The sequence below is a fragment of the Bubalus bubalis genome, chromosome 3, assembly GCF_019923935.1.
Source record: "Bubalus bubalis isolate 160015118507 breed Murrah chromosome 3, NDDB_SH_1, whole genome shotgun sequence".
In the NCBI taxonomy this organism is placed as follows: domain Eukaryota; kingdom Metazoa; phylum Chordata; class Mammalia; order Artiodactyla; family Bovidae; genus Bubalus; species Bubalus bubalis.
In genome coordinates this window covers 20,198,658-20,218,855 of record NC_059159.1, presented here as the reverse complement: position 1 = coordinate 20,218,855, position 20,198 = coordinate 20,198,658, and the positions used below count along the sequence as shown (strand labels likewise).

Here is a 20,198-nt window from a genome sequence, read left to right as displayed (position 1 = left end):
TGCGAGCGGAAGTGGCCCGACCGAGTTGGGAGCGAGTTGCGAAAGATACAACTTAGCGAATTAACAAACAACCCCTGGACACGCCACCATTTTCTAACTCAGTGACTTTTCTGCAGATTTGTCACTTCTTACCGGAGCCACTTTCGTTATTCTCTGCAGTATCAATTTTTAAAATTTCTCATTGGGAGAACTGGGCGTTTTTTTGAAACGCTGAGAAAGAGGTAGACACTTGGGCAAGTGAGGAGGTAAACCTTATTGTGTTTTATTATATGTTTTAAAGTTTCAGTTATGATAAGGGAAAGTCCGACACTTTAGATATTGAAATATAAAGTTATAAAACTAAAACATTTTTGTGTTGGTGCAGGGAGTATCCATGGAAGAGAATAAAGTTAAAAAATAGACCAGGTATGCGGGGCGGGGGTGGGGGGGGGCGGGGGTGAGGTGGATTTAGTGGGTGATAAAGCTAGTGTTTAAAATTAGTGGGGAAGTGATCTACTTAATAAGTGATGAATGGGACCAAAGAGCCATGTAAATGGTAGTGAGCTGAATCTTCTACTTCACTGTTTACACCAAAAGAAGTTCCAAATTAGTCACAAATGTAAGCTTCAAAAATACGATTGGGAATTCCCTGGCGGTCCAGCCGTTAGCACTACAAGCTTTCATTGCTGAGGGCCCCAGTTCAGTCCCTGATAGGGGAACTAAAAATCCCACAAGCCGTGTGGCAAAAAAAAAAAAACAATGGTTAAAGGTACTATATGAAAGCATGAGTGAATATTTTTTATAATCTTGAAGTAGAGAAGGGCTGTCTAAGCATGACATGAAAATCAGAAGTAAAAAGGAAAATACTGACTTTTACTCCTTAGAAATTAAAGCTTTCTGGATTTCCCTGTCCTTTCACTGGTCAAGACTCCACACCCTCAATGCAGGGGGCATGGGTTTGCTCCCTGGTTGGGGAAGATTCTGCATGTTGGTGTGGTGTGGCCAAGAATGAAAATGAAATTAAAACTTTGTGGGGGTACTCTTTTACCCCCTTCTGATGTCTATGTCAGAAGCTTTCTCTATCTCCTTTATACTTTAATAAAACTTTATTACACAAAAGCTCTGAGCGATCAAGCCTCGTCTCTGGCCCCAGATTGAATTCTTCTCCGGAGGCCAAGGATCCTGGCGTCTGCATGATTCAGCAACAAACTTTCGTCTTGGGGGCTCATCTGGGATTCTTCAGGACGAGGTAAGGATGCTTGGAGCTCTAGTTCTTTGTTCTCCTAGCGAACACGTTTTTTGCTGTACTTTACTTACTCTTATTTATTGGAGAGTATGTAACTATTGCTAACACTAGCAAGCGGGTACTCTTTCTACCCCCTTCTGATGTCTATGTCAGAAGCTTTCTCTATCTCCTTTATACTTTAATAAAAATTTATTACACACACACACTTTGTGAGCTATCAAAGACAGTGTAAAAAAAATTGTGAAAAGAAAATGTGGAAATTAGTTGTGTCTCATAAGAAAGAAGGTAAATTTCTTTGATATACAGAACTCTATTCAATCAATAAAAAATACCCATGGGCCAGTAATGAAATAGGCAAATAATATGAAAAAGCTCACAGAAAAACAAATGGTTGATTAAAAAAATTAAAAGATATTTCATTTTACTAGTAATAGTAGAAATAAAACTGAAGTCAGGCAGCTTTCCTCATTTAAGAGATTGGTAAAGGCTGAACTAATTGATAACATCTTGTATTGATGAGCATATGGGGAACTCTGTATAAACTAGTACAATCTTTTTGGAGGACAATTTGAGAATGTCTTTCAAGAATTTAAATGTTCATATTCTTTGATTCATAAAATTTCTTTCTAGGAATTTTCCTAATAGATAATACAAGTGATCAAATACAGATGTACAATAAAGTTACGGCTAAATTTCCTTCAGTAATAGGGATTGTTTAGATAATTTAGGGTATTATTCATTCAGCAGAATACTGTGCGTGCTCAGTAGCACAGTTGTGTCTGACTCTTTGCAGCCCCATGCAACCATTAAAAAGAATGGAATAACTTGCTTTTTCCTTGGTTCCTTTGGCTACTTTGAGAATGGTCTGAAGAAGGGCAAGAGTAGAAGCAGGGAGACCAGCTGGGAGGTTTGCATGAATTGAGGCAAGAGATGATTCTCAGTTAAATAAGAAAAGTCATAGGCAGTAAACATAAGTCCGTCTGTATAAAAAATAACATGTGGTATATAATATGACATATTATATATTATGTTATAGGAAATGATATACAGCAAGCAGTGTCTATCACTGAACATCGGGACAGAGATTTTTACTTAATACAAATTTGTACTGTTGGATTTTTTTGACAATAAGCCTATACTTGATTTACAGCAAAATTAAACTTTTACAGAAAGATAATATAACAATACAGGAAGTTAGGGCAGTAGTGTCATAGAATTACCCATAATCTCACCACACTCTAAGTTTTATGTTTTGCATTATGATGTTTCTTCCCTGTGTATTTTATTTTTGTTTTAGTCACTCAATTTATTTTTTTTAAACTTTTTATTTTGTGTTGGGGTATAGCTGATTAACAATGTTGTGATAGTTTCAGGTGAACAGCTAAGGGACTCGGCAGTACATATACATGTATCCATTGTCCCCCAAATGCGTCTCCCATCCAGGCTGCCACATAAGATTGAGCAGAGTTCCCTGTGCTATACCGTAGGTCCTTGTTGGTTATCCATTTTAAACATAGCAGTGTGTACATGTCCATCCTAACTTGCTAACTGTCCCTTCCCCACCCACCCCCATCCTTTCCCCAGCAACCATAAATTCCTTCTCTAAGTCTGTGCCACTGTGTATTTTAACAAAGTGAAGTGAAGTGAAAGTGAAGTCACTCAGTCAAGTCCAACTCTTTGGGACCCCATGGACTGTAGCCTACCAGGTTCCTCTGTCCATGGGATTTTCCAGGCAAGAATACTGGAGTGGGTTGCCATTTCCTTCTCCAATTTTAACAAAGCTGTATTTATATTTGTGATCTACTACGTGCAATTTTTGTATCCTGCTTTTAAAATCTACTGTTACATAACAAGTATTTTCCCTTGTTGCTACACAGATTTTGTAATTGTCGCTCTCATGACTGCGTTACCTGAGTGCTACCTTAATGTGTTTCTTTGTTGCGTTGCTTCCAGTTTTGGTGGTTACAATAATGCTGCAGTGAAAAGGTGACTGCTTCCTAATGCTAGAACCTTAACACTGAGATTACTGAATTTGGCTATTTCATGTCTCTTGATTAACATTAGCAATGTTTTCCAAAGTGGTTTCATATACTTATATTCTACTTCCAGTAATGTTTGAGAGAGCCTGTTTCAAGATGCCCTGGCCAGGAGTAGCTATCATATATCAATTGTTAAAGAACAAGGGCAAAAAAAAAATGGCACTTCCTTGTTATTTTAGTCAACATCATTGGTAACTTGTAGATATTGACTCTTTTGTGAAACTTGTTTGTGTCCTTTGTTCATTTGTCCACTAGGTTCTTAATAACTAAGGTATTTTCCAGATGTGCAGATGTTTTACGTTTTTATGAAGTCAAATCAGCTTTTTTTCTGGATGATTTATATTGCTTAGAAAGCTGTTTCCACTTTCAGAAGTGACTCTCTTAGTATTTTAAATGTGTATGCCCTACTATAATTAGCATCAGACATAATATGTGGGACTAGGTTGCTTTTCTCCTGGTATTGCTAACCAGAGATGGTCTTTACAATCCTTATTCCTTGGATCTTTCAGCATGAAACTCCCTCTAGAGGAGTTGAGTGGAATCATCTCCAAAGGATTCTCAAGGCTGGCGTGATTGATTCATAGGTGCGTGAAAGTGTTAGTCGCTAATCTGTGTCTGCCTCTTTGTGACCCCATGGACTGTAGCCCACCAGGCTCCTCTGTCCATGGAATTCTCCAGGCGAGGATACTGGAGTGGGTTGCCATTTCCTTTCTCCTGGGGATCTCTCTTCCCAACCCAGGGATCAAACCTGGGACTCCCATGTTGCAGGTGGACTCTTTACCATCTGAGCCACCAGTGGCCGAATCATAGTTGTATTCAATACTTCTTCCTGTGTGGCTGCCACTAACACCATCTCAGACAGATGTAGAGACGTAAAGGGCTTCTAGAGAGGGAGGGCTTCTAGAGATTACAGCTGTGGGTTTGGAGGTCTGTCTGTGTCATTTACCAACCCTGACCTTGGCAAGTTACTCACCTTGTTTTCTTATTTGTAAAATGAGAATAATTGGGAATTCCCTGGTGGTCTGATAGTTAGAACTCTGCATTTCCACTGCAGGGAGCAGAGGTTCCATTCCTGGTTGGGGAACTAAGATCCTGCATGCTGTGCAGTGTGGCAAAAAAAAAAAAAAAAAACAAATTTAAACGAGAATGATAGTGTATGTCACATAGGGTAGTGATGTGATGATTAAATGAGCTAATAATACGAAGCATAAAGAGCAACATCCAGCACATAGTAAACTGTCTGCTCTGCTGCTTGGAGAATGCGTGACAATCAGTAGGGGTAGTACCTGAGGAACTGAATATTCAAAAACATACCATAGGTCATCAATTCAACAAATATTTATTGAGGACCTACTATGTGCCAGTCACTCGTCTAGGTCTGGGAGGATACACTGGTGAACTACTCTAATAGTTTATATTCTTGAAAAGAGAACTGGACAATAAACATGTAAACAAATGAGTATGGTGACTTCAGATAATGACAGGTGTTATGGGTTGAACTGTTTACCCAGAAGATATTGAAATTGGAAGATATTGAAGTCCTAAGCCCCAGTACCTGTGAATGTGACCTTATTTGGAAACAGGATCTTCGCAGATGATCAAGTTATTGAGGTCATTAGGTCATTAATCCAGTATGACTGGTTGTCCTTAAAAAAGGGGGGTGTCAAAGTGGACACAGAGATGGACATAAACAGAGGGAGGACAGTGAAGAGGCACAGGCAGAAGATGGTTGTCTCCAAGCCAAGGAACAGTTGAGACTCACAAGAGCACCCACGTGACTTTTGTGGACATGAATTTAAAATAAGACCAGTCATCAGTGATCACTGATTCATAAGCACCCAGGAATAAACAGTTTGTTAAATATAGTGGTGCCCTCAGCAATTGTTCACTGAATAAATAAACAAATGAGTGCCTATTACTTAAAACATTTGGATAAAGGAGGAGGAAAAGCAATAAAAAAGGAATGTGTACCTCTCTTCTTATGGGGCTTCCCTGGTGGCTCAGGCAGTAAGGAATCTGCGTGCAGTGTAGGAGACCTGGGTTCCATCCCTGAGTCAGGAAGATCCCCTGGAGAAGGGAATGGTTACCCACTCCAGTATTCTTGCCTGGAGGATTCCATGGACAGAGGGGCCTGACAGGCTACAGTCCATGGGGTTACAAAGAGTCAGACACCACTAAGCGACTAACATTCTACTTGAAGAAAACAAAACACAATTATTTGAGAACAAAGCCATATTTCAATAAGCATAAACATATTAAGCTTCTAAGCTGAAGTTATTAATTCTGAAAGAAATGCAGGGTAATGGCTCACTTAAAATATGATGTAGTTAATTTGAGAAAGCATTCCTGAAGTTAAATTCCAGATCAGAGTTCAAAAGTTACTAGGAACAAGTGTTAACAGAAGGGAGAGGTAAAAAGGGGAAAACTGTTAGATGTTAATAAGCAAGATGGTAGGATTTCCCTGGTGGTTAAGAATCTGCCTTGATGTATAGCACATGGAACTCCTGCTCAATGTTATGTGGCAGCCTGAGTGGGAGGGGGTTTGTGGCAGAAGGGATATGTGTATATGTATTGCTGAGTCCCTTCGCTGTTCACCTGAAATTGGTGCAAGGAATCTGCCTTGCAATGCAGGGGACTTGGATTTGATTCCTGGTCAGGGAACTAAGATCCCGCATTCCTCAGAGCAACTAAGCGCCCCCAACTAAAGTGACTAGAGCGTCTTTGCACCGAAATGAAAGATCCTGCATGCTACAGTGAAGATCCCACATGCCACAACTAAGACCGGACACAGCCAAATAAATAACATATTTTTAAAAAAGCAAGAATGGTAGTATGGGCCATTTGTATGTGGTCTTGAATAAGTGGAAAAGGACTTTGAAAGTGGGGATGAGAATAATTGTATCGTTTAAGGAGTAACCTCTTCATGCTAAGCATGAACAGTTAACTTATCTGATAGTGGCTACTATTTATCAAGTGCCTGCTTGCTTCCATAACAAACCTACTAAATTACATACTATTTATTAATAACAAAATTACATTTTACAAATGAGGGAATTGAAGACTCAACATTTCAATAATTTACCCAAGATACGACAGTTAGGAAGGACTGATGCTGAAGCTCCAGTACTTTGGCCACCTGATGTGAAGAGCCCACTCGTTGGAAAAGACCCTGATGCTGGGAAAGATTGAGGACAGGAGGAGAAGTGGGTGACAGAGGATGAGATGGTTGGATGGCATCACCAACTCAATGGACATGAGTTTCAGCAAACTCCAGAAGATAGTGAAAGACAGGGAAGCCTGGCATGCTGCAGTCCATGGAGTCTCAGAGAGTCAAACAAGGCTGAACGACTGAACAACAACAAAGGAGCTGAGGCTCCTGATTTGAAGGCAGATTTCTCTGATTCCGACACGACTGAAGCGACTTAGCAGCAGCAGCAGCAGCATTCTGGGGAGAAGGCAATGGCAACCCACTCCAGTACTCTTGCCTGGAAAATCCCATGGACGGAGGAGCCTGGTAGGCTGCAATCCATGGGGTCGTGAAGAGTCGGACACGACTGAGCAACTTCCACTTTTTTTCTCTTGATTCCAAAGACCACAGTCAGTCACCTTTCATTAAACTGTGTATTCCCATCATCTCCCTTGCCCTTTTTTCCCCCCCATCTCCCTTGCTCTTAACACAGGGGTGTGGTCAGGATAAAATGTAAATCAGATAACCTGCCTTTGCACTTAATCCAAATTGTTTCCTAACAACCCTCCCCACCCCACTCCCACCCCCAGGTTACTAACTAGTCTTTCAGTTTCTTCAACTGGGACATCCCTGGTGGTCCAGTGGATAATACTCCATGCTTCCACTGCAGGGGACCCAGGTTTGATCTCTGATCCCAGGAAAGATCCCGCATGCCATGAAGTACAGCCAAAAAAAAAAAAAAGAGAAAAAGAAATGGGCTTAAATTTTTTTTCAACTGGACCACCTCTTTCCTTCCCCAGAGCATTTGCCTGTGCTGCACCCATACCTTTGAAGGCTCTTCCTCTCACTCTTCTCAAGCTAACCCCTTTACATCCTTTAGATTTGAGCTTAATTGTCACTTCATCTGAGAGGCCTTTCTTGGCCATTTTATCCAAAATCAGATCAGATCACTCAGTCATGTCCGACTCTTTGCGACCCCATGAATCGCAGCACGCCAGGCCTCCCTCAGATCAGGTCAGTCGCTCAGTCGTGTCCGACTCTTGGCGACCCCATGAGTCGCAGCACGCCAGGCCTCCCTGTCCATCACCAACTCCTGGAGTTCACTCAGACTCACGTCCATCGAGTCAGTGATGCCATCCAGCCATCTCATCCTCTGTCGTCCCCTTCTCCTCCTGCCCCCAATCCCTCCCAGCATCAGAGTCTTTTCCAGTGAGTCAACTCTTCGCACGAGATGGCCAAAGTACTGGAGTTTCAGCTTTAGCATCATTCCTTCCAAAGAAATCCCAGGGCTGATCTCCTTCAGAATGGACTGGTTGGATCTCCTTGCAGTCCAAGGGACTCTCAAGAGTCTTCTCCAACACCACAGTTCAGAAGCATTAATTCTTCGGCGCTCAGTCTTCTTCACAGTCCAACTCTCACATCCATACATGACCACAGGAAAAACCATAGCCTTGACTAGACGAACCTTTGTTGGCAAAGTAATGTCTCTGCTTTTGAATATGCTATCTAGGTTGGTCATAACTTTCCTTCCGAGGAGTAAGCGTCTTTTAATTTCATGGCTGCAGTCACCATCTGTAGTGATTTTGGAGCCCAGAAAAATAAAGTCTGACACTGTTTCCACTGTTTCCCCATCTATTTCCCATGAAGTGGTGGGACTGGATGCCATGATCTTCGTTTTCTGAATGTTGAGCTTTAAGCCAACTTTTTCACTCTCCACTTTCACTTTCATCAAGAGGCTTTTGAGTTCCTCTTCACTTTCTGCCATAAGGGTGGTGTCATCTGCATATCTGAGGTTATTGATATTTCTCCCGGCAATCTTGATTCCAGCTTGTGTTTCTTCCAGTCCAACGTTTCTCATGATGTACTCTGCATATAAGTTAAATAAACAGGGTGATGATATACAGCCTTGACGTACTCCTTTTCCTATTTGGAACCAGTCTGTTGTTCCATGTCCAGTTCTAACTGTTGCTTCCTGACCTGCATACAGATTTCTCAAGAGGCAGATCAGGTGGTCTGGTATTCCCATCTCTTTCAGAATTTTCCACAGTTTATTGTGATCCACACAGTCAAAGGCTTTGGCATAGTCAATAAAGCAGAAATAGATGTTTTTCTGGAACTCTCTTGCTTTTTCCATGATCCAGCGGATGTTGGCAATTTGATCTCTGGTTCCTCTGCCTTTTCTAAAACCAGCTTGAACATCAGGAAGTTCACGGTTCACATATTGCTGAAGCCTGGCTTGGAGAATTTTGAGCATGACTTTACTAGCATGTGAGATGAGTGCAATTGTGCAGTAGTTTGAGCATTCTTTGGCATTGCCTTTCTTTGGGATTGGAATGAAAACTGACCTTTTCCAGTCCTGTGGCCACTGCTGAGTTTTCCAAATTTGCTGGCGTATTGAGTGCAGCACTTTCACAGCATCATCTTTCAGGATTTGGAATAGCTCAACTGGAATTCCATCACCTCCACTAGCTTTGTTCGTAGTGATGCTTTCTAAGGCCCACTTGACTTCACATTCCAGGATGTCTGGCTCTAGGTCAGTGATCACACCATCATGATTATCTGGGTCGTGAAGATCTTTTTTGTACAGTTCTTCTCTGTATTCTTGCCATCTCTGCTTAATATCTTCTGCTTCTGTTAGGTCCATACCATTTCTGTCCTTTATCGAGCTCATCTTTGCATGAAATGTTCCTTTGGTATCTCTGATTTTCTTGAAGAGATCCCTAGTCTTTCCCATTCTGTTGTCTTCCTCTATTTCTTTGCATTGATCACTGAAGAAGGCTTTCTTATCTCTTCTTGCTATTCTTTGGAACTCTGAATTCAGATGCTTATATCTTTCCTTTTCTCCTTTGCTTTTCGCTTCTCTTCTTTTCACAGCTATTTGTAAGGCCTCCCCAACAGCCATTTTGCTTTTTTTGCATTTATTTTCTATGGGAATGGCCTTGATCCCTGTCTCCTGTACAATGTCACGAACCTCAGTCCATAGTTCATCAGGCGCTCTATCTATCAGATCTAGGCCCTTAAATCTATTTCTCACTTCCACTGTATAATCATAAGGGATTTGATTTAGGTCATACCTGAATGGTCTAGTGGTTTTCCCTACTTTCTTCAATTTCAGTCTGAATTTGGCAATAAGGAGTTCATGCTCTGAGCCACAGTCAGCTCCTGGTCTTGTTTTTGCTGACTGTATAGAGCTTCTCCATCTTTGGCTGCAAAGAATATAATCAATCTGATTTCGGTGTTGACCATCTGGTGATGTCCATGTGTAGAGTCTTCTCTTGTGTTGTTGGAAGAGGGTGTTTGTTATGACCAGTGCATTTTCTTGGCAAAACTCTATTAGTCTTTGCCCTGCTTCATTCTGTATTCCAAGGCCAAATTTGCCTGTTACTCCAGGTGTTTCTTGACTTCTTACTTTTGCATTCCAGTCCCCTATAATGAAAAGGACATCTTTTTTGGGTGTTAGTTCTAAAAGGTCTTTGTCCATTACCAACTCCTGGAGTTCACTGAGACTCACGTCCATCGAGTCAGTGATGCCATCCAGCCATCTCATCCTCTGTCATCCCCCTCTCCTCCTGCCCCCAATCCCTCCCAGCATCAGAGTCTTTTCCAATGAGTCAACTCTTCGCACGAGGTGGCCAAAGTACTGGAGTTTCAGCTTTAGCATCATTCCTTCCAAAGAAATCCCAGAGCTGATCTCCTTCAGAATGGACTGGTTGGATCTCCTTGCAGTCCAAGGGACTCGCAAGAGTCTTCTCCAACACCACAGTTCAAAAGCATCAATTCTTCGGTGCTCAGCCTTCTTCACAGTCCAACTCTCACATCCAAACATGACCACAGGAAAAACCATAGCCTTGACTAGACAAACCGTTGTTGGCAAAGTAATGTCTCTGCTTTTGAATATGCTATCTAGGTTGGTCATAACTTTCCTTCCAAGGAGTAAGCGTCTTTTAATTTCATGGCTGCAGTCACCATCTGTAGTGATTTTGGAGCCCAGAAAAATAAAGTCTGACACTGTTTCCACTGTTTCCCCATCTATATCCCATGAAGTGATGGGACCAGATGCCATGATCTTCGTTTTCTGAATGTTGAGCTTTAAGCCAACTTTTTCACTCTCCTCTTTCACCTTCATCAAGAGGCTTTTGAGTTCCTCTTCACTTTCTGCCATAAGGGTGGTGTCATCTGCATATCTGAGGTTATTGATATTTCTCCCGGCAATCTTGATTCCAGCTTGTGTTTCTTCCAGTCCAACGTTTCTCATGATGTACTCTGCATATAAGTTAAATAAACAGGGTGACGATATACAGCCTTGACGTACTCCTTTTCCTATTTGGAACCAGTCTGTTGTTCCATGTCCAGTTCTAACTTGCTTCCTGACCTGCATACAGATTTCTCAAGAGGCAGATCAGGTGGTCTGGTATTCCCATCTCTTTCAGAATTTTCCACAGTTTATTGTGATCCACACAGTCAAAGGCTTTGGCATAGTCAATAAAGCAGAAATAGATGTTTTTCTGGAACTCTCTTGCTTTTCTATGATCCAGCGGATGTTGGCAATTTGATCTCTGGTTCCTCTGCCTTTTCTAAAACCAGCTTGAACATCAGGAAGTTCACGGTTCACATACTGCTGAAGCCTGGCTTGGAGAATTTTGAGCATGACTTTACTAGCATGTGAGATGAGTGCAATTGTGCGGTAGTTTGAGTATTGGAATGAAAACTGACCTTTTCCAGTCCTGTGGCCACTGCTGAGTTTTCCAAATTTGCTGGCATATTGAGTGCAGCACTTTCACAGCATCATCTTTCAGGATTTGGAATAGCTCAACTGGAATTCCATCACTTCCACTAGCTTTGTTCATAGTGATGCTTTCCAAGGCCCACTTGACTTCACATTCCAGGATGTCTGGCTCACACCATCGTGATTGTCTGGGTCGTGAAGATCTTTTTTGTACAGTTCTTTGTATTCTTGCCATCTCTGCTTAATATCTTCTGCTTCTGTTAGGTCCATACCATTTCTGTCCTTTATCGAGCTCATCTTTGCATGAAATGTTCCTTTGGTATCTCTGATTTTCTTGAAGAGATCCCTAGTCTTTCCCATTCTGTTGTCTTCCTCTATTTCTTTGCATTGATCACTGAAGAAGGCTTTCTTATCTCTTCTTGCTATTCTTTGGAACTCTGCATTCAGATGTTTATATCTTTCCTTTTCTCCTTTGCTTTTCGCTTCTCTTCTTTTCACAGCTATTTGTAAGGCCTCCCCAGACAGCCATTTTGTTTTTTTGCATTTCTTTTCCATGGGGATGGTCTTGATCCCTGTCTCCTGTACAATGTCATGAACCTCATTCCATAATTCATCAGGCACTCTTATCTATGAGATCTAGGCCCTTAAATCTATTTCTCACTTCCACTGTATAATCATAAGGGATTTGATTTAGGTCATACCTGAATGGTCTAGTCACCAGATGGTCAACACCGAAATCAGATTGATTATATTCTTTGCAGCCAAAGATGGAGAAACTCTATACAGTCAGCAAAACAAGACCAGGAGCTGACTGTGGCTCAGAGCATGAACTCCTTATTGCCAAATTCAGACTTATCCAAAATAGACCCCTGGTATTCTCTATGTCAGCCATATTCCCCCTAACATTTATCAGATTTTGCAATTATGTTGTCAGTTTACTTTCTTATCTCTTTCCCCAGTATTAAGTCTATTAAGTCCTATTAGACCAGTGAACTTGAGTTTTGTTTACCTCTGATTTCTCAGAACTGTGCTGTCCGGGAAGCCACTAAACACATAAGGTTACTGAGTACTGCAAACCTGGCTCCTCTGAATTGAGGTGTGCAAGTAAGCATAAGATTCATACTGAATTTCAAAGACTTGGTATGAGAAAAGAATGTACAAGATCACATTGATTTTTTTATATTGGTTACACGATGAAATATTTGGATAAATGGTTAAATATATGATTAAAACGAACTTCACCGGTTTTACTTTTTAAGGTGGCTACCAAAAGACGTTTAACTTATATAAGTGACTCACATTATTTCTAGCCTCTACACTGCTGACCCAGAGCCTAGTCCATTTTAGGGTGAAATAACCAACGTTAAGAGAGACCTTATAAATGGGTGAGTTAAGAGTTATAGTCTCTGCCTTCTATGAGGAAAATGGATACAGCACTGCCCTAAAAGTTAGGAGATCTGAGTTCTGGTCTTGGATTTTCTGGAATCACTGTGTAGCCTCGACAAGCACTACCCGACTCTGGGCATCAATTTGCCGATCCATCAGGCAGTTGGTCTCTGAGATCTGGAAGTGTATGAGAATAAGTGGCTAAGTGGCAGAGAAAAGTGGGGAAGCCTGGTGCAAGAGGATTTCTGTTAGGTTCAAGTCTCACGCTATAGCTTCGGCCAAGAGTAGGAGGCAGTGCGCATAACAGACTAGACGCCCAGAACCCAGCACTGGGACAGCCAGCTTCCTCGGGCCGACGTCACTGGAGCGCGACGGCATCGTCGGTCGGGTCCCCGCTCGAGACGGGGCAGCGGCTCAGAAGGTCCCTTCCGTGAAGGCGATTGCTGGGCAAACAGGGAGGCAAACAATCCCTGAGTCTCTTTGAGGCTCAGATCTCACTAAATCCTCTCCACCATCCTCCCTCTCATTTCACCCGTATGCGGTACAAGAACTGGGAAGTAAGAGCCGAGAGCCAAGCTCCCAAAGCGGAACCTCAGCGCGACTGCGCAGAGCACGTGCGCATCCTCGCTGGACTCCCGGCGATTGGCTGTGACGCAACTTCCGGTGTGAGCGGCGAAAGCCGGGAGGGAGAGAGAGAGAGGGAGCAGGCAGCAGGGACAGGCAGCAGGCGGGCTGGCTGACCGACGGCACGAAGGGAGGGAGCAAGTGATCAGTGAGTGACCCAGCGAGGGAGGCCGCGTCCTGAAAGCAACCGAGATTCTCCCTTCCTTCTGACCCCCTCCCCGGAGCCCACAGCGCCTCCGGTCTCCAGCGGAGCGGACACGGCCCGGCCCGGCCATGGCCTCGTTGCTGAAGGTGGATCAGGAAGTGAAGCTCAAGGTAGCGGCACCGGCCCAGGCCGCCTTACCCCTCGCTTCGATCCCCGAGCTGTCTGACCGGCTTCCCACTCCCCGTGGCGTCTTTGTCTCCCTGGGGACACCAGCCCTGAGCTTCCGCTCGGCTCAGCCCAGCCCCCCACCCCCGGGGACGGCATCGGGGGAGAGGATAATATGGGGTGGCCTAATGTACCCTGTCTAATAGGGAAGACCTTCGCGGACACGTGGTGGACTTAGTGCTTTAGGCTAGTGACAGCCGAAAGCCCCCCAGCCCAGCAACGTCCCCGCTCCATACGCTGCTACTGCCCCTGCCCTTGGCGTCAGGCTTGCCTCGTATACTAGGCCAGGTTTGGATGGGGGTTGACACGTTTGTGAGCTCACACCTCCCCCATCTGCTTGTCTTTTGTCTGCTCTCAAAGTCAGACAGCTTCAGACTGGGAGGGAGGGAGGGAAGACAGGTGGGTGCTGCCTTCAAGCCCCGCTTCCCTCTCCTGAGATGGAGAAATGGATCCTCAAAAAAATAAAGTATTTGCAGTCTGGGGGCCTCTCAGCTTCTCATTACAATTACAAGGTGAGGGAAAGACATTTGGATTTGGGCTTACCCAACCTGCCTATACTTATGTTGCCAGCTGCTGATTTGCTCTTACTGAATTGCTTTCTTTGTTAATTTTAGGTTGATTCTTTCAGGGAGCGGATCACAAGTGAGGTGAGTGAAATAAGTAGGAGAGTGAGTGTTGGTTAATAGTTGGGAGTTCCCCAGAGAAGAGATATCTATAGAGACAGGCCTTCCCACAGTTACTAATTCAGTTGTATTTTCCCTCATCTTCAGGCAGAAGACTTGGTGGCAAATTTTTTCCCAAAGAAGTTGTTAGAACTTGATAGTTTTTTGAAGGTGAGAGACGCTTTTCCTTTCCTCAGATTCCCCAACTTTCTTGGCCAAGGTCCTTCTGTCCAGTGGGACAGATGAGGTGTTGATTCTGTTCTGTTGTGTACCCTAACGCACTCTGATTTCTTGCCTTTTGAATGAAATACTTCTTTGTTCATCTTGAAAAGACTAATGTTTTTGGGGGTGGGCATCTCTTTCAGGAACCAATCCTAAACATCCATGACCTAACTCAGATCCACTCAGACATGAATCTCCCAGTCCCTGACCCCATTCTTCTCACCAACAGCCATGATGGATTGGATGGTGTAAGTGTCCTATATTTTTCTTTGTGTTTCGAAACAGTAGGGGTTCTCTGTTCTCTATTTCCTGGTCAGTTGAAACATATTGAGAGGAGACAGTGGGATTTTTATCTGAAAATGAGGATTCTTAAGACATTATGACTCCAGAGCACCTCCTTTAGATCCTGATTTTCATCTGTAGCATGAGGTGAATGTGTTAATGCTACTCTGTTAGAGTGAGTTTGAAATTGGACAGATAGCTATAGGTTCCCGCAAGTGATCTGGTCTGTCCCCATGACTCTAGGCCGGACTTTTCTTCTCATGTAACTACAGTCCTAGCCTTTGTGTGTCTTTGGCACCTAGTCGTTACCAGTTATATGTCCACATTCTGTTATAACACTGATGACACCGTCTTGCTCTTTGTCTGTGTCACTGTCTCACTGATAGAACTTGCAGTTCTGGAAAGCAGAAACTATCTTAATTATCTTTGTATCCCCAGCATCTAGCATCGTTCCCAGCACATAGCAGTTGCTAAATATGTTTGTTGAGTGAATATTGTGTGTTTTTATGGAATTGGCAGATTTGCACATATTCCCTTAATTATCCTAACTCTGCATTCAGTGGTTCATTTTTCCTGTTGTTTGTAGTATTCTCCCTCCTCTAATTGCTTATTTATTTATTTATATTTGGCCACAGCATGCTCCTTTTGTCGGATCTTAATTTCCCCAACCAGGGATCGAACCTGGGCCTCTGGCAGTGAAAGTACCGAGTCCTAACCCCTAGACCACCAGGGAATTCCCCCTAATTGCTTCCTTTGTTTATACTTCTTGAAGTGTTGGTTTTCCCAGCAGAGTTTAAGTTGCATTTTGGCAAGAATCTTGTCTTAAAGGCTTGTATGTGCTTAATAAGTTGAGCAGAACTTAAGATAACCTGTCCTAAGGAAGGGATTAAACTTGCTTGAAGGGTAACTTATGATGGGGATGGGGATGTCCAACAGGCTAATTCCCATCTCTTTGTATCCTTAGCCTACTTACAAGAAGCGAAGATTGGATGAATGTGAAGAGGCCTTCCAGGGTAAGAGCTGCCTTTACCGTCTCCCACCCCAGCCTTTCCCGGGAGATGCAGATTGTGTTCTCCTGGCCAGGAAGCAGGATCTGATTTTATTTCTCAGAGTTCACGTTCCCTGTCCTCTAAGCATTGTCGTTATTTAGCACTCTAAACCTAATTTTCCAATTAACAGGGAGGATTTTCTTAGTGTGGACTGTCAGGGGAGACAGGTTGAAGAGGACTACACATCACAGATTTTTCACAGAAATGCCAGTTCTGTGTTATTTTTTCCTCTTCAATAATAGTTGATATGTTAAGTCTATAGAGCAGGGGTCCTCAATCATGGTACTGGTCTATGGCCACACAGCAGGGGGTGAGCAATAGGCAAGCTAGCAAACCTTCATCTGTATTTACAACTGCTTTCCATTGCTCGCATTACCACCTGAGCTCTGCCTCCTGTCAGATCAGCAGAGGCATTAGAATCTCTGAAGAGTGCAAACCCTACTGTGAAAAAGGAATCTGGGTTGCGTACTCCTTATGAGAATCATCCGGAAACCATGCTTCCTGAGCTCTCACAAATCCATGGGAAAAATAGAGCATGTTTCAATTTCCTTATTCAGACTTTTGGAATACTCTAGACTCGTTGTTTAGTCTGTTAATCCGTGTGTTCTCTTTTTTATTCTGTTGGGGGCGTCAGGTTGTGGATAGGGTTATGCCAGATAAAAGGCCAAGGTCATAGCATCTCATGGGGCTGGGAAAGAGAGAGAGAGACCTGGAATGCTATGTCCTGCCCTTCCACACCAATAATTTAATCTTCCTCACATCCTGCCAGGAACCAAGGTATTTGTGATGCCCAATGGGATGCTAAAAAGCAACCAGCAGCTGGTGGACATTATTGAGAAAGTGAAGCCTGAGATCCGGCTGCTGATTGAGAAATGCAACACGGTGAGGCAGGGGCTAGTGACCTGTGGGCTGACCCCAGATAACCTGGCTTGAACTGTGCTAGATGATGGATGTGCTCGATGATGGGGTTGGGGGCGTGGAGGTGATGTGGCAGCTGGCAGACTAAGTGTCTTGGCTCCTGTGCTCCTGGCCTGTGGCTCCCACAGCATGAATTGTGTACTTCATGGCTTTAGGAGAAAGGGCTGAGGTCTTCATACGTGTATTTTGATCCCCTCACCCTCCAGGTCAAAATGTGGGTACAACTCCTGATTCCTAGGATAGAAGATGGCAACAACTTTGGGGTGTCCATTCAGGTAAGGCACCTGCAATAGAAACTGGAGAGGAAGGTGTGGGAGTATTCTCACTTCCTCTGCGTTTCTGTAATCCTTTCCTTTTTGTTCTGCCGTGGGATGACATGGAAGTGAGTTTTGACTCATTTGCTTTTTTCAGGAGGAGACAGTTGCAGAACTAAGAACTGTTGAGAGTGAAGCTGCATCTTATCTGGACCAGATTTCTAGGTAGGGCTGCTGGGGTGTGGCCCAGGAATTGGGGGCTGGTGAGGTGGTGAACACCGTCTGGGGTCTCCTGCAGCTTCCTCCTCTTCTCTCTCCTTTCAGATATTATATTACAAGAGCCAAATTGGTTTCTAAAATAGCTAAATATCCCCATGTGGTAAGTGAGGGTTTTTTGGGCTGAGGGTGGAAGTGGTAGGACAGGAAGGAGTGACTGTTCCTAGGAAGAGCTGTGTGGGTGACAGTCAGGCCTTGGGAACAAGACTTTTCTCTGCCCCCCACCAGGAAGACTATCGTCGCACCGTGACAGAGATTGACGAGAAAGAATATATCAGCCTTCGGCTCATCATATCAGAGCTAAGGAATCAATATGTAAGTTACCTCGGACCCTGCCCACAGTTGTTCTGGCTTCTTTCAGTTCTGGTGGCTATTTTCTTGCCGCTCTCTGGGGGTTGAGTTGGGGGTTGGAGGTAAAATGAGTGGAACAAATTCTGCCCATCAACTGAGTGTTGAAAGCCCCATGAGGTCATTGAAGGTGTCTAGGTGCTTCTCTCCCTTCTTTCTACCTGGATGGGAAAGGGCACAGTATAGTCTTGGGGTGAAGATGTGGATGTTAGCGTCAGGCATAGATTTAGAACTAATTCTACCTGTAATATGGGGCCTTGGGCAAGTTTAACCTCAAACTGCAGTTTCTTCATCTAACACATTAAAGGACCTAGTGTAATTCCTGGTATGTTAAGTGCTTCATAAATGTTATTTATTAGACTCTTGGACCCTGGGATATCCCCAGCTGTGTCTGGGGTATGAGAGAGGTAGAAGGGCAGCCACCCTGAATTCAGATTCTAGTGAGATTTGGATCATGTGAGTGAGTGGGGTGGGGGGTTTGTGGGGGTGTCTCATTTTCCTAGTGAGGTAGGGGTTGAATAGACACATGATTCCCTGATCCCTCTCCTCCCAGGTCACTCTACATGACATGATCCTGAAAAATATTGAGAAGATCAAACGGCCCCGGAGCAGCAATGCAGAGACACTGTACTGAGGCCGGGGCCAGGGTCAGGGGACTCTGTGAGTCTGGCTCAAGACCGACATTGCCTTGGTTTGTTACATGACTATCGTGATGGGGAAACTGGCTGGAAATAGTAATCACACCTCTCTCTGTTTTTAGTTAGAGTCTAATGAAACTCTCATGTAGTTCTGTGACGTGTTTACCTCTTTTTTCAGGCCTCAGGAACTCTTCTATTTCCTTCTCTAATCCCCCCCGCCCCCCTGTCCTAATTTCTGGAGAACTCCAGGTTTCTGTGCGCAGGATACTGGCACAAGAATACTTGTGTTTTCTCTCCCCAGCTCCCTCCTGTGTCTTGGGCTTTGTGTTTTCTTCCTTTTGATGATGAGTTGGTTAGAAGCTGAGGGAACTGGAAGGAAAATGCTCGGTGTTTTGGAGGAACTGGGGCGGGATGGAGGGGACCAACTCCTCTCTTCCGGAAGGAAGGTTAGTGTCCCTTGCCACTGTAGGAAGTTGGACCCTCCCTGCCACAGTTGCCCTGGTGATGACTGAGGGTTTCCTGTCTACATACATTGTACCTTGAACCTGAACATGACAACAAACACCTTAGACCTTCTTCTGCCAAGCCCCTAGCTCCTTCAGATGTTTTTATAACTAGGATTTTCACATACACATATGTGTGTGATATATATACACATACGTGCAGCACACACATGCCTTGCTGCTGTTACTTGATGCCCTCCCCTCCCCCCCTGCCCTGCCCACCTGTAAACCCTGTCTCTCTTGCCTTTTCTCTCTCTCTCACACACACACTCTGTTTAGAAGGTGATAGGTGTCTTAGTCCTCTTCCACCAGGGCCCATTGTCTCCTGATATTGTAGCCTTTTGGTGCCTGAGGCTGTGAGTTGGAGGAGAGCTGAGATGAGAAGCAGAGGGAGTGGGGAAGGCCCCTTCCTCTGTGACTCGGGTCCCTTTGGGCGTTTTTGCAAAGGCTTGTCCTCTGACCCCTGGTTGCCTCTTCCCAGGCCAGTTGTAAGTTGGGGTAAGGGTGTCTGCAGCTGTGAGGCCAGATGCTGCTGCTACTAGGCTTTCCCTTTGGGAAAAATGTTTTCTTATTTGTAGTATTGTGCTTCCCGGGAAAGTGTTCACTTGTGTGTATATGTGGGTGCATGCACACACATGCATGTACACAGTGTGTGTATGTGGAAATCTGCCGAGCAAGTCAAAACCATAGAAGAGTTGCCTCTTATCTCTCAAATCTTCTGGAGATACCACTTGTTACAACTTTTGTGTTAACCCTCATCAACCCCTACTTTTTTATTCTGCCACTCCTGGAGAGTCTGTTGGTGGCTCTCTTTCTTTCTCTCAGTGTCTGTTTCTGACTTTTATCCTTGCCCCTTCCCCGCCCCATCTCTGTCTTCCAACCTCCAATCATATTTCCATCTGAGCGCATCATTTTGGTCTCCCGTTATGCTATAGAGGTGGAGTTCGGATGCTGTCTTCCCATGAATAGTACTCAGTAACAAACCAATTGCATTTTAGTTGGGCAGTGCCCCTACCCACCCTCCAGACCCCTTCCAGCTAAAACCCTTCCCTCCTCCCATCCTGTGTTTCTCAGTTTCCCTTTTTGTTTGTTGGATTGTTCCAGTACCCCTCCTTCTCCCCCTACTGCCCTTGGATCGTAATGTAAAATTCTTTTACCATGTCAAGAAATTATTAAAAATACAGGTACTTTGACCTCTTTCTAAAGCTGCAGACACTGATGCGATGCTCTGGTGGCCTGGGACATACTCACACTTAGGTGTGTGCACATTGGGACACCCACCTCCATATATATACCTCCAGTCACTCTATTGGGTGTCTTTACTCCAATTGAGCTGCCTCTTTTCTCTGAAATAATGAAAAGACTGAGGCTTCTGCCTACCAAGAGGCAAGAGTGGGTCCTTCATTTGTGTGCAGTCTGAATTAAATGCAAGTTGAAAGAAAGTGCAAGTCAGTCATGTCCTGTGAGGCTCCTCTGTCCATGAAATTCT

General features: G+C 44.0%; 1 protein-coding gene and 1 non-coding gene across 5 annotated transcripts; one reads left to right on the top strand and one right to left on the bottom strand.

Annotated features, from left to right (window-relative positions):
• Positions 1-65: 65 nt before the first annotated feature.
• Positions 66-19,902, top strand: PSME3 (proteasome activator subunit 3). 4 transcript variants are annotated; one of them, XM_025280100.3, is made up of 12 exons: positions 66-245; positions 1,133-1,228; positions 14,172-14,204; positions 14,328-14,390; positions 14,585-14,689; positions 15,688-15,736; positions 16,542-16,654; positions 16,897-16,965; positions 17,102-17,169; positions 17,269-17,323; positions 17,449-17,535; positions 18,122-19,902. In XM_025280100.3, exons 5-12 carry the CDS (start codon positions 14,630-14,632, stop codon positions 18,200-18,202), a joined length of 582 nt encoding a protein of 193 aa, XP_025135885.1. In that variant the 5' UTR covers positions 66-245; positions 1,133-1,228; positions 14,172-14,204; positions 14,328-14,390; positions 14,585-14,629; the 3' UTR covers positions 18,203-19,902. The 4 variants fall into 4 exon arrangements, with proteins under 4 accessions (XP_025135885.1, XP_025135883.1, XP_006055779.1 ...); XM_025280098.3 differs by having other exon boundaries at positions 1,100-1,228; XM_006055717.4 differs by lacking the exons at positions 66-245; positions 1,133-1,228 and adding an exon at positions 12,930-13,502.
• Positions 15,384-15,456, bottom strand: TRNAE-UUC. Its single transcript has one exon. It is a non-coding gene; the product is annotated as a tRNA-Glu (tRNA).
• Positions 19,903-20,198: the final 296 nt, after the last annotated feature.

What these genes read in the sequence shown, in the direction of transcription:
- PSME3 (XM_006055715.4), top strand. Translation starts at nt 13,995, where the DNA reads ATGGAGAAATGGATCCTCAAAAAAATAAAGTATTTGCAGTCTGGGGGC. An exon ending in TGATTGAGAAATGCAACACG is followed by an intron (nt 16,655 to 16,896) that starts GTGAGGCAGGGG and finishes CTCACCCTCCAG; the next exon opens with GTCAAAATGTGGGTACAACT. An exon ending in CAGAGCTAAGGAATCAATAT is followed by an intron (nt 17,536 to 18,121) that starts GTAAGTTACCTC and finishes CTCTCCTCCCAG; the next exon opens with GTCACTCTACATGACATGAT.